General features: G+C 38.0%; 1 protein-coding gene across 8 annotated transcripts in view; it reads left to right on the forward strand.

Moving 5' to 3' along the window:
* The window catches only part of SPATS2L (spermatogenesis associated serine rich 2 like), a 79,158-nt gene that overhangs the window by 36,135 nt on the left and 23,349 nt on the right, over window positions 1–19,674 (forward strand). For 6 of the 8 annotated variants that reach the window (XM_053947917.1, XM_053947921.1, XM_053947920.1 and 3 more), the window contains 4 exons: window positions 492–555; window positions 10,879–10,987; window positions 14,438–14,487; window positions 14,912–15,152. In XM_053947917.1, the coding sequence (XP_053803892.1) occupies window positions 517–555; window positions 10,879–10,987; window positions 14,438–14,487; window positions 14,912–15,152 (439 nt within the window). In that variant the 5' untranslated portion in view covers window positions 492–516. Of the gene's footprint in view, window positions 1–375; window positions 398–491; window positions 556–10,878; window positions 10,988–14,437; window positions 14,488–14,911; window positions 15,153–19,674 lie in introns of those variants that run through there. The other 2 variants (XM_053947923.1, XM_053947924.1) reach the window with 2 other exon arrangements.

The following is a 19,674-nucleotide window of genomic DNA, read 5'->3' on the forward strand; positions in this document are numbered from 1 at the left end:
TAAATCCTCTGAATTAGTTATGAATTAAAAACAAACAACAAACAGCCGTGCTGCACTTGTCAGCCCAACCTCTTGGCACATTTAGCTGCTTTCTACGACTGCATTAATTGATAAAGTCTTTTGGCAAAAACTGAGGATGCTGGTGAATGAGAAAACAGGAGCTGTTGAGTTCATCTAAGGTACTCCTGCTCTTTATAGCCTCAGAACAGGGTATGGGAGACATGGCTGGGAGAAGTGTGATATGCCTTTTATCCAGATTCATAGCTATAAGGCATTTTTAGATGTGCTTGCAGAACTAATCTGGGAAAGGTAGGTAATTTACACTAGCTTTACCTTTTGGCAGGATTGAGCACTGCTGTGCAGGACATTGTGTTCTCATTTTCTCTAATGCTTACAGGTAAGCATATACAATTAGTCATGACAGGTGTAGCCTTGACAGGTTGGGACTAAAACCTCCAAATTAATCTCTTTGATTTTTTTTCTCATTTCAGAGACACTACTCTCCTCTGAATAAAGATGGCAGAAATCAATTCTCCTGTAAATATCAAGGAAAAGGTAGGTTCAAGTAACAGTACAGTGCAAACCAAAATTATATTTGCATACATTTTTAATTTCTACTCTTTCCAACACTGTTCACATACTGAACTTTATTATGTATTGACTCTGTGCATGAAGTTAAGTACACAGACAGATATTGATAGGACTAATCTGAATCTTGCTTGATGAGAAGCATTTTTACATTTTTGCAGAGAGACTGTTTTGTCAGCTAGAGTTCTCTTATTCCTTTGTAATTCCTGTGCCCACTGATGCTGTGGAAAGCAGCACTTTGGGATGATTGCTGCTGTATGAAATGCAACCATTGAAGAAACATGCCCTTTAGAAATAATTTTCTGCCAAAACATCTTGTGCCTATAATACTTAAAGCAATTCCTGAAAGTGCAGGACCTAAAAAGAGTAGATTACTTTTTCCTATGAAAGTATGTCTCCTTTTAACTGCATTCCATGTGCTTGAGTGAGTCTTCTCCATATCCTTGGCTAGACCTAGAGCCTTTTCACCCTTTCAGGAGCAGTAAAGGACCTAAAGGTAATTAGGATATGAGGTAGGTCAGGAGAGCTTCTGTGACTCCCAGCAGGCAGACTGTGAAGAGATCATCTTACCATAGAATTTCTTTTGCTCTGTCTCTCCTTACAGGACACAGTTCCTTACCTGTTGCACTGCCCAGGTGCCTGTTTTTTGAGTCGTTTTACCTTATATTTGTTGTTAACATCCGTGTCGCTCATTGGGCTTGAGGATTTGCATGTCAGTATGAATCTCTGTCTTGGTGATTAATATTTTCCTTAGTCCTTAATAGAAGCACAGGGTTTTAAAATTGAGTTGCAGTAGAAAGTAATGTCACGAATTCTTTTCCCTGGTGCCTGAGTGCTCAAAGGTAAACTACAGTAATTCCCAAAATACAGCTCAGTAAATCAATTGAAGCTCTGCATATTCACTGTGTAGCTTGAAATTTATTATTTAAGTCAGTTTTACAAGTGCAGGATTTTACAAATCATGTGTTTGTCTTTTGCAAGTTTAAGAATGAAGAACTGCAACAGGAGTTTTATTCATGGTAGATGTCTGCTGTTCCAAGTGTGATATTTACTGGAAGTGCCCAAAATCAAATGTTTATGAGCATATGCATTTTAAGGCAGGAAAATAATTGGATCAATTCACTCTGTTATAAATTGTTCCACTCTTTATTCCTGCATCTTCCACCAGTATTTAGTGCCACTAAATGCCTATGCCAAATTGAAAACTTAGTTCAATAGCAATTGGAATTGTTTTGCAAAATCACTGAGTTTTATTCTGGAAAACATAGATTAATAACCTAATGCATGAAGGGTTAGTGACCAAACAGTATAAACCTCATGCAGTCTAAATATTGCAGTTGAGAAGGTGGTGTGCTCATAGAGCCATTGCGCCTGGGCAAGTCCCTTGTGTTTTAAAACAGGATTGCAGTGGCTCTATTTGGTATCTTGTATTTGGTTTACCTATGGGCAGCAACAAACAGAGTAACTATGAAGCAACTGTAGCTTCAGGGGTCTTTGAGTGATGCACTAGAAATACAAGGAAAAAGTTGAACAAGTAAGCCCTGCAGAGTTGCCTTGGATAATATTTGCACGTAAACTGCTAAAACAGGAGGATTTCATTTGCGTGTTTGAAAAGCAGACATAGTTACAGTGTGCTGGGAAGGGAGTCAAAATCACATCCCTTTCTCACTTAGCTTACAGAGCGTCCGTAGTCGTGCCTCACAACATTGAAGCAGAGTAAATGTAACGTTTACTTTTATCCACCTTTTGGGAGGCAATATTTCTGGGTAAAAACCCCAAGGTTTATAAATATAATACTTGTGCTGAGCTTCACAAATCCATTGCCCTCAATGTAAATACAAGCAGGCCTGGTTTAAAAGAACAGACTAGAATACAGTCCCTTCCCAGTTCTCCCTTTCTTCTACCTTAGAGCTTGCAGATCATGATGTACTTAAGACTTTGATCTTGCTAGGACTTGCATGAAGCCAAAGGAGCTGTACATCTGTACACAAATACTTACTCATGTAAGTTTCTGCAAAAGTAGCACACAAGTTTCTCCTTACACTGAAGGTTGTTTCACTGTGATAAAACTCTGGTGAAAATCCCATGCAGATTTCAGCATGTTTTTTCTTTTGTTTGGGGGCAGAGCAGGAGTTGTTTGGGTAATTTTTTTTCCTGTGGTGTCCTTCTCCATGAACAGCTTCTAGTTATTCAGGAAAGTAAAACCTCTGCCACAGTTTTAAAAGTGGTGTGAGGCCAGTGCAGACATTTTGGACATTACGCTCACACCCAGGCTCTGTAAAGCCCCACCCCTGAATTTGAGTCATAAGAGAATGCTACTGTGGTAGTGATACTTGTATAATTCATTCTTGGCATTTCAGCTGAAATAGTTCATAGAGTCAATAGGTTAAGCATTCTATTTTGTATCCTTTTTTCTGCCCCAAGAGATTTATATAAATGTTGGCCTGTGATGTTAGGAAGGCTAATGAAAGTTTCCATAGTTGGCAGAGACTCCTGCAGCTGTGATACTCTTGTGGGGGAGCCGGGACTGTTTCAATTACCATATTTTCATGCGCATAACCCACAGATTTTCTGGAATAACCGAAGTTCTGCATTTCAGCAGACACAAAGGTCATTAATTGCGTGCATAACTAGTATAAGAAGTTTACCATCAGGACCTCTCTGAGAATAATTCCCTCTGCCCTGACCCTTGCTCTAGTCTTCCTTCACAATACCACTCTCCCTCTTACCTCTGATACCACTCATAATCATCTCTGTGCCTGCAAATAATTAAGGACTTCTTTTTTGTGTGAGGATTTTCAGAGATGGAGTGTTATACATAGTTCAGATCATATGCATAAAAGTTCACTTAAAATGAGCTAAACTCATCGGCTTGCATCCAAAATCCATAAAATCAAAGGAGGTATTCAAGCATTAACCTAGTACATCACCAGAAGAGGTGTTGAGATTCTGAATTATAAGGCTTCCAAAGAAGAAGCAATTGGAATGAGGAAGACAAGTGATGTATTGTCTCTTGCAACAATTAGGCCCTCTTAATTTAACAAGAGAAGAGTATCAGGCACTCCCCAGAATAACCATTCATTTCTGGCATGTGACTTTGGTTTTGATCCAAAGAAATATCAGGAATTGTTTAAACTTAAACTTTAAACTTTTTGGGCCCATCTTTTTAAAAAAAAAAAAAATTATTTTTTTTTATTTGCTGTAAGATCTGCTGTCAGCTGGAATTAGCAAAATATTCATTCAGATGAAATTTCTCCTTTTGAGATTCTGCTAGGAGTGATGTTTTGCTGAAGTTCTCCTGAAAGGCTTGCTTTCTTATTTGTCATTTCAAGTGTCAGAGCTGGAGGAGCAGATGGGCAGCACTGCAAGAAGGAAATTTCATTCAGATGTGGTTTTGGAGGTTTCACAGTTTTGTTTGCATTACACCATAAATGTGGTTTTCATAAGCAATAGTCAGCATGTAAGGAAAGAGTTAGGATTTAGAGTGGAAGGAATGGAAGTAGTATGTAAATACGAAATCATGCATTACCAAAGCAGATAGTTTGCAATCTGTGATTTCACTTTCTCCTTAAAGTTGACCTTTGCAGCTGTTCTTTGCCTATGTGTTGAAGTAGATGGACTGTTCAAAGACCAGAAAAGTTGATCAAAATGCACTTTTGTCACTTGATGAGCCATTTAACTTGGATTAAGGATATCGCAGACTCATGTCTGTAAATAGTGTTGTCATCACTCAAGTAGAACAGTTCTTACTAAGCCAAACTTCTCAGGAATCCTGAAATAACATATTAGAGTGTCTGGCTTTCTATTTGATGGATAAGGGTGAAATAATAAATCCATGACCAGTGCCTAAAGAAGTTTACTGCAGCAAGTAGAACTTTTTTGGGGCTTACCTTCTGATCATTTATTCCTAGTATGAGGGTGATGAACAGATCATGTAGCAGAAAGGCACAGATCTGATCAAAGCTGTCATTTTGCTCTAAGAGAATATTAGCAATACTTGTTCAGTTTGTCAGGATGAACTTAGTAAAGCTTCTGGAAAAATATCTCCAATGTAAGAAATAGCCTCTTAATACAACCAAGTCAAATTGTATTCATGAAATATGTTTGTGCAGAAGTTCAAAACCTTTTTAAAAATTCTATCATAAAGTGGTTTTAAAATGCATTTTCTTGCTTACTGTAGCCAGGACATCTGCTAATGCTAAATTCCTAGATTATCAAAACCAGCAGTGTTCTGCTGGCAGCCCTTCTTCCCTGCTTCACTTGCAAGATTTGGGAGAATTTGGGGGTGTAATGGAATTGAATGATGTATATGTGTACATAAAAATTTGCTACTGACATGCAGTAAAAGTAAAGTAGGAAATGTCTATTTGTCTAATGTCAATTAGGAAATGTCTAATGTCAATTTGTTTATTGATAACCATACTTATAAATTAATTTAGTTCTTGACTTAGAGAAAATCTGTTGCTCTTAATGTTTAGTACAAAGTGAAGGTGGATCAGCATTGGTTTCCTAACCAAGCATGAATTAGAATATTTCTAAGGGACCATAATAGTAACTTATTTCAAGGGGATTAGAGCAGCTGTGTTTAGGGGTTTCAGAACAGCCGTGAGCTTTCAGCAAAGAAGTTTAATTTGTCACTATGTCAGAAATACATAAACAAACTCTCTGAACCCCGGATATGTTACTTATTCACCAGAAACATCCTCTTTGAGATGATGCCAAGGGGGACCAGATGGAGCAGAGCAGCAAACAGGCAGTGATTGAGTCCATGTTGTTACAGTTGCCTGGGAACCATTTGAAACTTGACAGAGAAAGTAAAGGGCTTAGAGGAGTACACATCACTGTCAGCTTGGTTCTGCATGTGGAATAGGTAATCTGGTGTCACAAATTCCAGGCAGGCTCTGTTTCTTTTTGAGCTTGACTTACCTGGAAAGTCTTGTGAGATGGGTGTTTATGAGGACTTAGAGTAAGCTACCATGAGAGGGTAGAATTCAGCATCCTTTCCTGTGTGCGATATTCCTCAGAAGTAACCTGTTCCTGATTCATTTTATATATATATATACATGTATGTGTGTGTGTGTGCATATATATATATATTTTTTTTTTTTTTTTTTAGGTGACCCAAAAATTTGCCCCAAGTGAGATGTTTAACAGTAATTATCAGAAAAGTAGTCAAGTATATCTGATCAGACCTTTTGTTCTGAGGTAGACACTTATCTGAGGGCACTTGAAACCTTTTTCAATTTTGATTCCACTTCTGGGCAGTCTTCAGCATTTGTTGTAAGAGACAGATAAAAACATCCTCATGACTGGAATTTTGGTCCTGATGAGACATAGTCTGGCTCAAATTGCAGCAAGCATTAGCAGGACTTGAGCTCTGGATTGTGGGTTTAAATGGAGGTGGACCTGGGTTCTGACTTTCATTTTCTTGACTGTATAGTTTTTTTCAAGATCACAGATTGATATTTTAGATCTGTGTTTGCTTCAAAGTAGTTTTTGTAAGCTGAAATTCTGAGAAAGTTTTCTTAGTAAACAAAGTAATGTGCTTTCCTGTTAGGCTGCAGGAGGGAAAGCCCAGGAATTCAACTGCTGTCAATGACAGATTCTCAACTAATGCTGACATTAATAGCATTAATTATCTGTGGTTCTGAAGGTATGTTACTGAATTCTCTTGGTGTCTGGAATGCTGTCTAGCATCCAGATGATGACAGTAGCTCACTGGAAATCTACACTGGATAAAAACAGGATGTTTCACAAAATAATTAGTCTGGTAATGCTGTTTCTCCTATGATCGGGTTTCAGTAAGTAGGAAAAAAAAATGTTTTCTCCCACATAAATGGAAATCTAATAAAGTAGACTGCTTTGTTAGCCTTTGCAGAATGGCATTAATGCAGTACTATTACTGTTAAGAGATTCTTTTGCTCTGGTACTTCTTTTCATCCTTTAGGATGCTAAATATTTTTAAAGGAGTTTGTTGTTGAGAAGTCATAAATACCAGATGATTGTAGTTAATCTGTTTCTTACATGTTAAGAAGATGAATATTCTTGCTGAGTTTGAGGACTATCAGTTTAGAGAGAGAAAGTTAGGAGTTACCTCCTGCCCTGGCATCATCCTATCACATCTGTAATAAAAATGAGCTCTATACAGTTTTTTTGATTGGGAAGTGATGGACTTCTTTCAAGCAGCTGGAGGTTTGTAAGCAGGTGAGGTGTATAGCTGTACTAGCACAAGGGCTGTTTTGAGCTAGCAGGTGAACCAGAGAGGAGCCAGCATACCTGGAGTGGCTAGATCCAGATCACATTGAGCCCTTCAGTGTAAGTCCACCTTGTCATCTTGCATTTGTCAAGCATTCCTGGAGCTTTGATATGCTTCTGTTCATCACAGTCTGTGTTAGATCTCTTAATGACCTACAGCTGGAGAAGTGCATTTGTGTCAGGCCTGTGCTGTCAGGAAGTTTCCCATCCCTCCCTTTTTTATCACTAGGTCCCTTTCTGGAAACAAATGGGACACTTTTTGCATGAGGGGACAGAGTTGAGCTTCAGAAATCTACATATATATTTGAAATCAGGGTTAAAGGACTAAGGGGTAGAATATCAGGGACCTTGAAATTTGCATTTCTAGGTGAAGGCTGTCATATAGCCTGGTCTCCTTCCATATACCTTGTCTCCTTTCATATACCTTGTCCTCCCAGATACACTGTCAGGTCACAATCTGAGTCTTGTTAGCACATGTCAGTAATTTCTGTCCAGAAATTGCTGACATTTTCATTACTTGTGTACAACAGTTCCAAAGTATTCTGGATTAAAACATTTGTAAAACAGTGTATGTGTTGTAGACTTGTTGTCTGTCTTTGAAATTCCAGAAGAAGTATGGTAACATGATGCCGTTTTGTTCCTAAAAATTTACAAGACAAAATACTTTGTTTTGGAGCAAAACCTTTTGGGATCTCTGTTCTTTTGGTTCTGAACTGAGATGGTTATATATATGTATGTATGTGTGTGTATTAATTTTGATGCATCCTATTGATTGCAAATTTTAGTTTTCATGTACTCACATAAATCACCACACAAATCTGGAAAGGAGAAACTTTATCCTGTAGGTATCCTGGGTATCACAGCATACATACATACATAAGAGAAGCAGTTTTAAAAAGTCTAAGCAACTTCTGATTTGGGATTTCCTAGGTCGTGGATGCTTTCCTTTGCAATCTGATGTTCTTTTCCTGAGGAATTATTTTCTTAAACGTCTCAAAATTTTATATTTTCCAAATAGATAAACAAATGTATTTTTTGTGCAACAGTCAACAAAAAATATTGTTGGGTTTTGGCAGTAGAACTGTTGAGCTTTACAGTATATTAATTCCCTAAATCGAATTTTTTAGTAGTCCAACTAAACCAGGGCTGTGTCCACAGTGTTGTCATATGCTAAATTTGTTTTCTCTGTACTGTTAAGCATTTTTCCTAAGATCATCATCCTGTTGTTTTTTTTTTTATCTTCACAACTAGAATGTTTCCACAACCTTTTTGTATTTAATTATAGTATTAGTTGGATTCAACATAGTTTAGCTTTTAATTCTCATTTTTCTATAATGAAAAAATTCTTAACAACGATCACACAGTACAAACAGAAAGTCTTTGGTTGATTTTGTAGTCTAAAACATAGTCTGCATGGTTGAGTTCTTGTGTGTCAATGTCCTCTACCCTACAGATACTCTTCTTGTTTTTAAGAAGTTTCCAAAGTGCACTGTGTGGTGAGTTGCCTGATCCTCTGAGTGAGGTCTTAGCCTCCCTTGGTTGTTTCCAGATGCTTCCTGAGGCTTGCAGACCTTTCATAGCAAAGTAGGACCTAAGAGCCATGTGAGATCCTTGTGCTTATGTTTAAAGTTGGTTAGAATACTCTAGATATTTCTTTTACTAGTTTTCCTGTAAGCAGTTACCACAAGGAGATTATGCAATTTTGAGTAGGCAGAGAGACGATTCACATGATTGTGAAAGAAGAGGGGAACTTTTTGTGAGAATATGAAGATGTAATCCACATGGTGAAAATACTTGAGAGCTACGAGCTTGAACATAAAATGACTAGAGCTTGTAGCCTGCTCTACCTTTGTAGACACTTTGGCAAAGTGTCTTTGCCAACTTTTATTGTGGAGCCAGCTCGGTTCACACTTGTTACCGTTTTATCAGTAAATAGCATGCCTGTGCCCACAATCACTAGATTAATTAACTCCTTTTTCCAGTGCATTCTCTTCACATCCTATTGATTTGGGTTCGTTTTCACTTGGCTGCCTGCAGTACATAGTGGAGAGCTATACTCATTACTTCCTTCCCCATGCATGCATGTCAGCTGAAGAGAGAAACTTGAGCAGACAGGGGATTTTCTGCATAGTTTCTGGCAACACCCACATCTGGTTCAAGCAGTCCACTTGTCAGCCTAGTCTGTATGAACTTCAGCATAAAGTTACCCCTGTTTAGTAGATACTCTAAAGCAGCCTCTGTTGGCTGGGGACCGAGCTTGTGGGCTGGCCTGGTTCAGTCATAGCGTGGCAGCATTAGACAGACAATGGGATAGGCCTGTGGGAAAGGGTCCTTGGGAAGTAGACAAGCACTTCAACTCCACTGCCTAAATTATGGGTTTGCCCTGGACTGTCCAAGGCTAGACTTGCTACCTGAGAGGTACTGTGGGCAAATGTGAAGCTGCAGAGAGGGGTGTGATGAGATGATGGACAAGAGCACAGTAAATCATCCTAAGTAGCTGTACTAACATGTACTGAAGCCTAGCATGAGCCTTTTGCACTTCTGTCACTGAGTCCAGTAGGCATCAGGAATCTGAGCTGTCCCATTGAGAGAACATGCCGTGATTCCTGGTTTGTGGTAGTATACAGGAACGGGAAATGCAGTGGTTGAGGAATGGGGTGAACGTACTACAGCAAAATAAGATTTTTTGGTCAAATCTGAGCACTTGAGTTCTCTCAATCACCTTCTGATGTTCTTGTTGATGGAGAATCCATAGAGATTGTCCTTCAGCACCTAACTGGGCAGCTAAGACAAGGTAGTGTGAATACTTTTGCCATGTGAGCCAGCCTAATGCCCTTAAACAGCTCTGCCTTAATGTATTACTTTTTCGCATTTCTATTTCACAGTACAATAAAAAGACCACACTGCTTCACAATTAGCATGATGACATTGGGATGCAGTAAATAAAGTACACCTAATCAAGGATGTATTCCCACAGAAAGATGACAAAGGAGGGTGCCATATAAACACTTGCAGGACAATAACAAGTTTCTGATTGTAAATACTTGCTGGATATCTTGACAGGGAAGCTCATAAAGCTAATTTGGAACAGCTAAACTGGTTTGGCAGTCTCTCATTTTTTATCATAGGCTTTTGTTTTGCTAATTATGTTTAAATATTTTTATTTTGGTCTGATCTAATAAAATTTTTATGGCATTAAAATAGCAACAAGATTTCATGTAACTATTTGCTTTCAGCTATAATATATAGGGGTGAGAAAATAAATTATAATGTGATTCCAGTAGGAATATTTTATTAAAACATCCTGAGTTGAATTCCATTTGGTATCATTGAATACTGACAGTATAGCAGTAGCAAATGCTGTGAAATTTAAGCATTGCATGCCAGAGTCATCTGTGGGTGTAACACCTCATCCATCAGCAGTTTCCCAAAGGAAGCATTTAGCATCCCATGTCCTTTGTTCAGGATTTTGTTACACAAGCTTCCTGGTCACTTATATATGGAACAGCAAACTGAAATCATGTTGAGCAGCCACTAGAACTTTTAAAAATTATATTGTTCTCTTTTAGCCTCTGACTGTTTTCATGCATATGACTATTTTTCAGATGCCAAAAAAAAATCAATCATAATTTTGATGTAGTAAGGCCATGCGAGAACCTTGTTGAAGAAGTTGTGTGCTCACTAAAATTTGCGTAGGTGATATGTTGAGACACTTGGCAGCAAATAGACCATTTAGGAAAGAAGCATAAGGCCGAATTCTGTCAGTTGAATTAAGCTAGTTCTTCTGCTGTGACTCAGAATAGGATTTGTTTCCAGGATTACTGGCTACCAGTTCTGTGATTTGATGTCATGAAGAAATTGCTTCGTTATTTGCATGGCTGGGTGAGGATAGGATAGGTATTGCTTTGTGCAGATAGATACATTGCTGTGTGCTCGTGAGCACGTCAGTGTAACAGGAATTTATATAAACATGCATTGGCACAGAGGTCTAAAGGAGTATGATAAATTCATGTGATTGTCTTCCTTTACTTACAGATCAATGCAATCCGATCAATTGTTCCGAACAAAAGCAATAATGAGATAGTTCTGGTGTTGCAGCAATTTGATAACAATGTTGACAAGGCTGTTCAAGCTTTCATGGATGGTGAGTAAAATGTACCTTTTTCACTAATGCAGGAGGAATTCAATCACATGCCAAAGTATTTGTTGTCTCTAGTGGCTCAAAATATATTCTGTGGTTCTTCTGAAATCTGATGTGTGGAACTTGTTAATTATAAAAAATTGGTCCTCCTGTCTGCATCTTTGCTTCTTCGCAATACAAGTTTGACATGGTTGTTCATCTGTTCTACGTGACTTTGCCATTCTTGAAGCCATTCTTACTGCAGACCTGCTTCTTTATTCTGCATGAAAGTTAATGCTTTTTAAAGTAATATGTCAGGAAATTATTCACTACTGAAGTTACAATAGCTAAGAACAATTTGGAATAGTTCTGAAGCACATAACCAGGCCCCTAAACCCCTGAACTTGATGCATACATTGACATTCAAACCTCAGTCTTAATTTTGCAAATAGCCTTGACATTTATAATGGCTGAACCAAGACTCCAATGAAAGTTCGAGCCATTTAAACCTGGACCCATGTTTGTATTTTGCATCATGAGACCACCTCTAATGAAAGGTCATTTGTATTTTAATATCACTTTCCTGGTAAATATATAAAGTCAAGTGTTTTGAACTTCCACCAGAATCGGTGAGAAACCCTTTGCAGAAGTAATGGCATACCATGAGCAATCTTTTTCAAAATTTTTGTAGCTTGGGGTTACATAAATGATAGAAGTTCATTGGTCTCAAATGGCCCTGTATATCTTAAAAACATTTCATTTTTCCTGTCTCAGCAAGTTGTTTAATTCATGCCTATTTTACTTCAAAATATTTTTGGGTTTGATTTGGAATAACTTACTAAAATGTATCAGCCAAAAAGCATCATCGTATACTAGGAATTACCAATATGCAAAAAAGCAGGTGCAAGCAAAGTGTGGACTATTTATAAATGTATCAAAATTCTTCCATCAGATCTTTATGGTTCTTTTTGCTTCAAGGCAGTTGCACAGACAGTTACATTCTGAGGGGATGTATTGAAATTGCATTTGTCTGTGCACACACACAGAGAAAAAGGAAAGTGTGATGCATCTAATGAACAATAATTCTGTTTTTCTGTAATGTATGTCCTGGGGAAGGTAGTGGAGAATTGTTTGATGACTATTCAGCAAGTTGCTTTCCCTTTATTTTGTTATAAGTTACCATAGCTTGCTTGTGACTTCTGAATTGTTTCCAGTGGTTCCTCAAAAGGGGAAGTGCTTTCACAGCCATGTGTCACCACCTGCTGTAAGGAAGAAACAGGGCAAACACAAGCTTTGCAAGAAGTGCAATAAAGTCATGAAGAAAAGCAAGCTGTTACACCTGAGTTCAGATGATCTTTGAACTTCACCAGTTCATGATTACTGTTCAGAAGTCTTTGTGAGGGAGTATATGAAAATTGCTAATATTTGTTACTGTCTGGAAAGAGCAGAAAATATACGTATCCACGTAGTTGCCACTGTGGGTAGAATGAATAATTGAAATATTTTTTCACATGAATGACAAAAATTGCTAATATTGAAATAACACTCGCTGAGAAGTCCTACAATGAAAAACATTGGGGTGGCCATGCTGAGTGGAAAGGTTGAGCCACCTCCATGCAGTGCTTCTCTCAGAGGTGCTACTTGCTAAATCAAGAAGTATTCAAATTTAGTTTCCTATCCTGCTTCATATCTGGAGTGACATTTAGGTGATGCCTCTTTTACGAATTTTATTCTATATGTGAAATTTTATTTAAATGGAGGAGGGTTCAATTTGCTATGCTAGTTTATCTAATTAAGCATAATCAGAAGGTCTGTTCAGCTGCTTTGTAGAAGTGTTCAGGAAAATATAGTGGTGGATTCAAATGAGGGCTTTGGGATTTGGACAGTTAGTGTATTTCTAATTGGAAGAAACAGAAGTTAGCTGGATGCATCCCCAAAGTAACTCTCAGCATGCATAGTATTCACAGGGAAGCAAAGCAAAGACCACCAGCCAACACATAAAGGATGTTGGTTGCTGTTGTGAAAACAGTTATCAAAGCTGTCACATGAAATCACATATTTTCAGCAGCATGGAGTAAAATGGGGAGCACATGTTTATTACTTCATACAGAAACATGGTGCCTGTCAAAAGATGATGTACCTTTAGGAGAGGGAATTGTACTTACATGTACGTAAGTGTGTGTGTAACTAATTGTAAATATGTATATAGTTATACACAAAATAGAAGTTGTCTTAGCCTTCTGTCTGCATTGCCGTGTCATCTAGCAAATAAAACATGGCTTTGATGGATTCCGTGCAAGTTTTTTCACAATTTAACAGATTTGGCTTAGCAAGATATGTAATCTTTCCTATTGTGTGTGACAGGCTCACCATACAATCTTGGATCTGGTTTATTGTGATAGAAAAGTAATTTTGGTACATCTGAAAACGTCACATGTCTTTGGTTGAATACAGGTTGACAACTCATAGTGGTCTGAAAACAGCAATTCTTCTTAATTCTAATATCAAGATTTCGCTGAAAGGATTGAGAAGAATGGCTGAGTATGAAATCCACTTGAAAAGGCAAATAATTGAGTATTTACTAGATTTGTGATGTGATGGTAAAGTGATTGTTCAGTTCAAGCAGAAGACCTTTAACCTGCTAGCGATTAAAAATATTATTGTAGCAGATGCTGCCATAGTAGTTTGGATGACAATTCAGACTGCATGCTTATCATGAGATCTCTTTTCGGCATTCGGCTACAGGAGAACAAAATGATGATGTTAATTAGGAGAAGAGTTTTCTTCTAACATGGCAGCAGACACTGGTCTGACCAAGGCTCTGCCTAGTTTGTTCCATAAATTTATCTAAGCAACTCATTATGGCTGACAGGCAGAATTTCAAGTATAACTGTAATTACTTTTGAGTATAATTGTTTATCATTCTTTTCTGCCAGGCTTAAGTTTACCGCATTTGTGTGATGCAGATTTTATGCAAGAGTCCACAAAATTACTCTTTTGGATGCTAATTCTTTACTTTTCATACTCTTAAGTCTTCTGAAGATGACGGGTAACACATAGAAAATATGTGATAAAAATGCCAAAAGTTTTTAAAACTTTCAGATGCTCAGGGTGTATTATTTAGTGTACTCACTGTTGACTCTGGGTGCTGAGATACTTTCCTTTTCAGGTAAGAGATTTGAGTGTTCATTTTTCTGGGTGTTACGCTAGTGTTTTAAGTTAGGCACACAATCACTTTTTGCAATGAAGTGCATAAAAAGCCAGTAGTGCCAAGCAGACGATCCAGTGTAAGCAGTGAAATCAAAACAGGTAACTGAGAAGGAGAAAGGCAGCAATGTCCATTTTGTTCTCCCCACATAAAAGAATTCACAACAAATTGAAATGCTCCTCATCTAGGAGACTAGAGACTGATCATGAACACACTGGTTCTTTTTCATAGCTGAACTTTTGTTGAAATGTTTTATCTTTCTCTAGGCAGTGCAGCTCAAGTTCTAAAGGAATGGAATATGACAGGGAGAAAGAAGGTAAGAACTTGCTCTTGAGAGTCAAGGCATTTAAATCACTTGTCAGCTGTCTGTACTTGAATTGTGCTGCTTTGGGACAGTACTTGGCCTTTTCCAGCACAGGTGACTTAATTCACTCCTGTAGACAGTACTTGAAAGCAAATGTGTGTACTATTTTTAGTCCTAGTGTTGTGTCATTGTCTCACTAATCCCATTCTGAGTGAATTGTTCATTCACGTGAACATTCATGTGCGTACCTGGGTGTGGGACTCTGGACAAGCACAGGACAAATCCCAAAACAGCCCATGCACAGAAACACTTTTAGTAAGAAACTGTATCCTGGATAGTCACAGCCACTTACAGTGCTCAATTTACTGATTGTATTTTGAGTTTGTATGATTTTCATTGAGTGATGTCTCTGTTCTTGTGATATTTCTCCATTTAGAATAATAGGAGAAAAAGAAGCAAATCTAAACAGCACCAAGGCAATAAAGATCCTAAAAACAAGAATAGTGGACCTGAGAAGGCATCTCAAGAGCCTCAGCGAATAAATGATTGTCATATGAATGGATGCCCTAAGGACAACTCTGGCCGTGGTTCTGCCAATCAGAAACTGGAAACCACTTCTCTTGAGAACAAAGGCTCTGCATTTGTAGGGTCGGCACTGGACTCTCCAGAAATCAGAGGTCAGTTCCTCTGACAGAGAGCGCATTTCCAACTGGCAGTAGCCAAGCCTTCATTGACATAAAGATTATGGTGTTTTTATTGCCATGAAGATGTTATAGAGATGTTTTTGTGGAAAAATAATGCACATAACTATCAGTGTCATGCCAATAGATTTATATTTGCACACTATTCATCTTGTAATATGTTTCCTTGTAAAATGTATTTCTTCTCCTATAGACAGTCCAGCTGATACAGAATATTACAGGTAGAAATATAGAAGAATGCAGAGTTAGAAAGTGGCTTGAGTGTCAAATTGTTAGTAAAATTATTAAGTCCCTCATATGGGGTAAAGATCTGAGCACTATGAGCTTATGGCATATTACTGGATTTCTTTATTGCTTAGTCCAAACTAGTCCATTTTTTCATTTTCTCATCTTCCCTACACAGGCTAGTCACAGAGGACCTCCACTGGCTTTTCTTAGCAGGGAAGGGAGGGCCTTTGTGGTGTGGAAAGGCACTCTGATAGCTTTTTAGTACATGCACTTAGTTTCTCACAGGGTCTAGTTATCTAGTTACCATTTCTGAAACTGGGAGGGGCAGTAACACAGAAGGTTCTTCCTCACTGTGGTTAAGTACAGAGTTAGGATTACACCACACCAGTGTGAACAAACTCGCTGCTCTGGGGCAGAAGCTGTGAATGCTTTTGCCTACAAGTTCATAAAACTCATATTTAGTTGTTGTTAGTACTTGTACTGTTTCTTCAGCTCTTCACATTTCAGAAGTCTGCCAGGCCTGGATTATTGCTGCTGTTAGTATTTTCTTCCTGTGTCTTAAGACCTTTCCTTGAAATCCCTTTTTCCATGGTTGCAAATACAGGTCTCAAACCCCATTTTAAAGGAATGTGCCAAAGTAATAATTGCCCTGAAATTATTTATCTGCTGCTTTCAGATGACTTTAGTGGTGCCAGCCTCTGGTTAATTAAATGAAGACTATGCAACCTATAGCAGCCAAACAAACTACTTACCAAGAAATTTTGTCCTAAAAATTTGATGCCTCACTAAGAACCAGAGATATGCTCCCAGCCCTTGCTAGACTTCCACTTAACTTTGGATAAAATATGCCATAAACCAGAAAATTATGCATTTCCATAATACTAAAAGCATTTTTGCCACTTATTTTGCAAGACACAAACATTTGTAGTATAAATCAGTCTTCTTAGAGTGGCATTTTTTTTAATGATACATGCATGAATAAAGATATGTAGACTTAATTGCCTGTGGATGGGGAGTGTTTTCTAGGGGGTACAGAATGCAAGAACAGTACTCATGCTGTTAGTGATCTTTTTATGGGTCAGTGGGATTGAGTCTTGCTTTTTTTTCCTCTTTGAAACAGGAAAGGGTTAGTTGTACATATAAAGGGCAAAAAGTATCTCAATTTTTCTTTGCTTTTGCAAGTGGCAAATGAGAAATTATCATAGCTTTACAATTTTTTTTTAAACTTAAACGCATCTCTCCTGTTTCAATAACAAGGGGGAGAGAGGGCTTTCAAAAAAAAAAGGCAGAAAGGAAAGGAAATAGAGAGACAGGAAAACCTGAAACTTTAATATTCAAATTCAATAGTTTTTAATAGAGAGAAGAAAAGAATTTCTTCTTCACTTTCAATTGCACTAGTATCCTTTTCTTTGCAGTCAGTATAATAACTACTTACTTAGGGTCAAAAGCCACCTATATTCATATTGTTACATTTGTGCTGAAGTGATCAGGATCCTTCAGGGGCCAGCAGCTATGCCCTTGCAGTTTCTAAGCAAGTCATACAGACTCTTCTAAAGAAGTGCAAAATGTTGACGTGAGTCCAAAGTGCACCTGTTTCATATTGCTCTCTCTTGTGTTGTAATCTCCTTTGTATTGTCCTTGTCTGCCTTGTTTGTTTTGGTTCCTTCCCTATCAAATGAATGTTACTGTAGTCATTTCACCATCTCCTTCAGATGGCTCACAGCTCAGAAGGATCATAGGTGTTTGCTGAGAGTCCCTAATACTTTCCTCCCCATGAGGAACATGAGGTTTAAGCTTTACCTATACCAACTCCCGGTCTGTGAGGAATTTGAGAGCCATAAAATCCTGGCAGCCTGGAAGGAGCTTCAGGAGCCAGAAGGGAGGATGCAGCATTTCTCCATAGAAAATTAGGGAGGGAGACATTTGATTATTTGCCTTTAGTTCAGTTATGCTTACTTCTTGCCATTATTCCATCTTTCTTTTGCTTAGACATCTTTAATTACTGTTACCCTTGCTGTGTATTGCTTTATAAAGAAGTGGTGTGAATGCAGTGAAAGGATATTTAGTGTTGCCTTGCCGTGCTATTGCTTTTGCAGGGACCTTGGTAAAATCAGATCCTGATCTCTTCCCTGCTTACTTTTCATTTAGGAAGATTTTTAATTAATCTTTCAAACTTCCTGTTTATATCTCAGGGAACATACGGCTTTTTTCTTCCTTTAGCCAAAGAATCTCTGAGGTTCACTTGATTTGAAAAGTGTCGAACGGCAAGCTGCTGCAAAAAGATAAACCACTCATTTTGAAGATGGCAGCTCAGCATATTTCAGAGCATGTTAACCTGGGCTGCTGCCATTATCTGGCAGGTATGGTCATACTTGACTGTTAATACAGCAGATGTCACACAATAGACTGCTGCTGAAGTTCCAAGCCACCACATACTGAACCATGTAACAGCTTACTTGCAGTTACTCTTATCCAGGCTTTTGACTTCTCTTGCAGATATTTGACAGATTTTGTACCTAGATTTTGTTATACATGTGTCTTAGCTGGTACAAGTCTTCAGAGACTTGCTGCAGACTTTCTCAATCTATTTTTAGTTGTGTTTATTATCTTCAGTCAGATTTGAAAGTTCAGTTGCAGCAGACAAAACTACTGTTTGCTAGCCTATGTTGGTCGTCTTTCTGCTGGGTTTCAAAGTAGCTTGTGTGTAGTTTTGGAAGAAACAGAGTCAAAGTATATTGCAGACAAAAGATGATCAAAAAGTTTAATTTAGAGTATAATTAGTGTTCTAGGTGACCTTCTTTAGGCTGTCAAGTTTGTAATTTGTCTTGACAAGTGTACCAAAGCTGCCAGTTAAATGCAGTAAAAACAGTTATGCAGGTTAACAACAAATTTCAGAAGATCAAATCTTAGGGACAGAACCTGAAGAGCCCTGGCCTTTCTTTATAGGTTAGCTGATAGATTGCTGGTTTCTATTTGGCTGTTAGAGTTATGAAGCAAGGACAGCCTCAACTGAGAATAGAAAGCCTTGATTTATAAGGAATGTTCTATTTGCATTAGTGTGAGATGCAGCCAGAGTTGAACAGGGTTAGTGGTAATTCACAGGAGTGTTCGTCAGTGTGTGTGAGACCGGCATTGGCATCAAACCTTTGGCATGTTCAGAGCACTGCATTGGTGGTGTTTCTTGCTTTCACAGGTTTCTTTGACTTCTTTCATTACTTTCTTACATACTGTTTTATGCAAGATACCTTTTCTGTTTTCAGACTCAACCTTTTAAAGCCCTTAAAAGCTGATTTAAAATGTGAGCACTGATGTTCCTCCTTGTTCCTCTGGTGTTACATGATTGCCATTAAATATACCAAGATGCGCTTTCCACCTGTCCTAATGCCCAGCCAGGGCAGAAGGAAGTCACTAGTTGATATGCTGTGCCTGTCCATGTGATATCCCTCAACCCCAGTAGTGTTTATCCCATTCCATGGACTGTAATCCAGCTGTTAATCTGACAAGTGCCTTTTCTCCAGACAACATGCATCATCAGTTGAATAAAGTGATGCATAAAAAGTATCTTCAGAATGAAGAATCATTCATTCATTGAAGTGAGTACAAAAATTAGAAACATGAGTTAACAGATCACTTTCTATGTTTGTTTCCTTAACTAAAATTCATAGTGGCAGTAATAGCTGGCCTTGCCTGTCAGTTTTCACAGTCATGCTTTGGCTTCTTGTTCCTCTGTTATGATGCTAGTTTCTTGAATCCTTTTGAAGTTTTGGAAAGAGGAAACCAAGTTGTCTTGTGGCAGCCAAACAGTCTGAGGCATTGTTATCTTATCCCTCTGAAGCTGTTGAACCCAGCAGCCTAATCTTTGACATACTTTCATTTCCTGCTTGGTTCCTCTAGCAGCAGCTTTTGATAGAAATCTGTAGTCAGGAAAGGGAAGTATTTCAGGTAGGAATATTTAGTCAGTGCTTTTAAAATGCTTTTAGTAAAATTAGGAACATTTTTTTTTGTGTGTGTGTGTGCTATATATATGCATATTTGGGCAAATACTGTAATTGGTAGCATGCTTTTTATGTCATGAGGTGTTTTCCCCATTGGCATGATGAAAGAGTTGATTTTTTTATTGAGTTTTTATTTTATAAACTGTTGAAATAAGGAAGTGTTCCAATTAGTGTTTAATTACCAAAACAATTTCGTTTGTTGTCATAGCTCTCTGAGGTTCTGTGGAATGGGTGCCAGGAGAACACCATAAAGTCATTCTGACTTAACACATAAA

Source organism: Vidua chalybeata, chromosome 7 (genome assembly GCF_026979565.1).
Source record: "Vidua chalybeata isolate OUT-0048 chromosome 7, bVidCha1 merged haplotype, whole genome shotgun sequence".
NCBI lineage: Eukaryota > Metazoa > Chordata > Aves > Passeriformes > Viduidae > Vidua > Vidua chalybeata.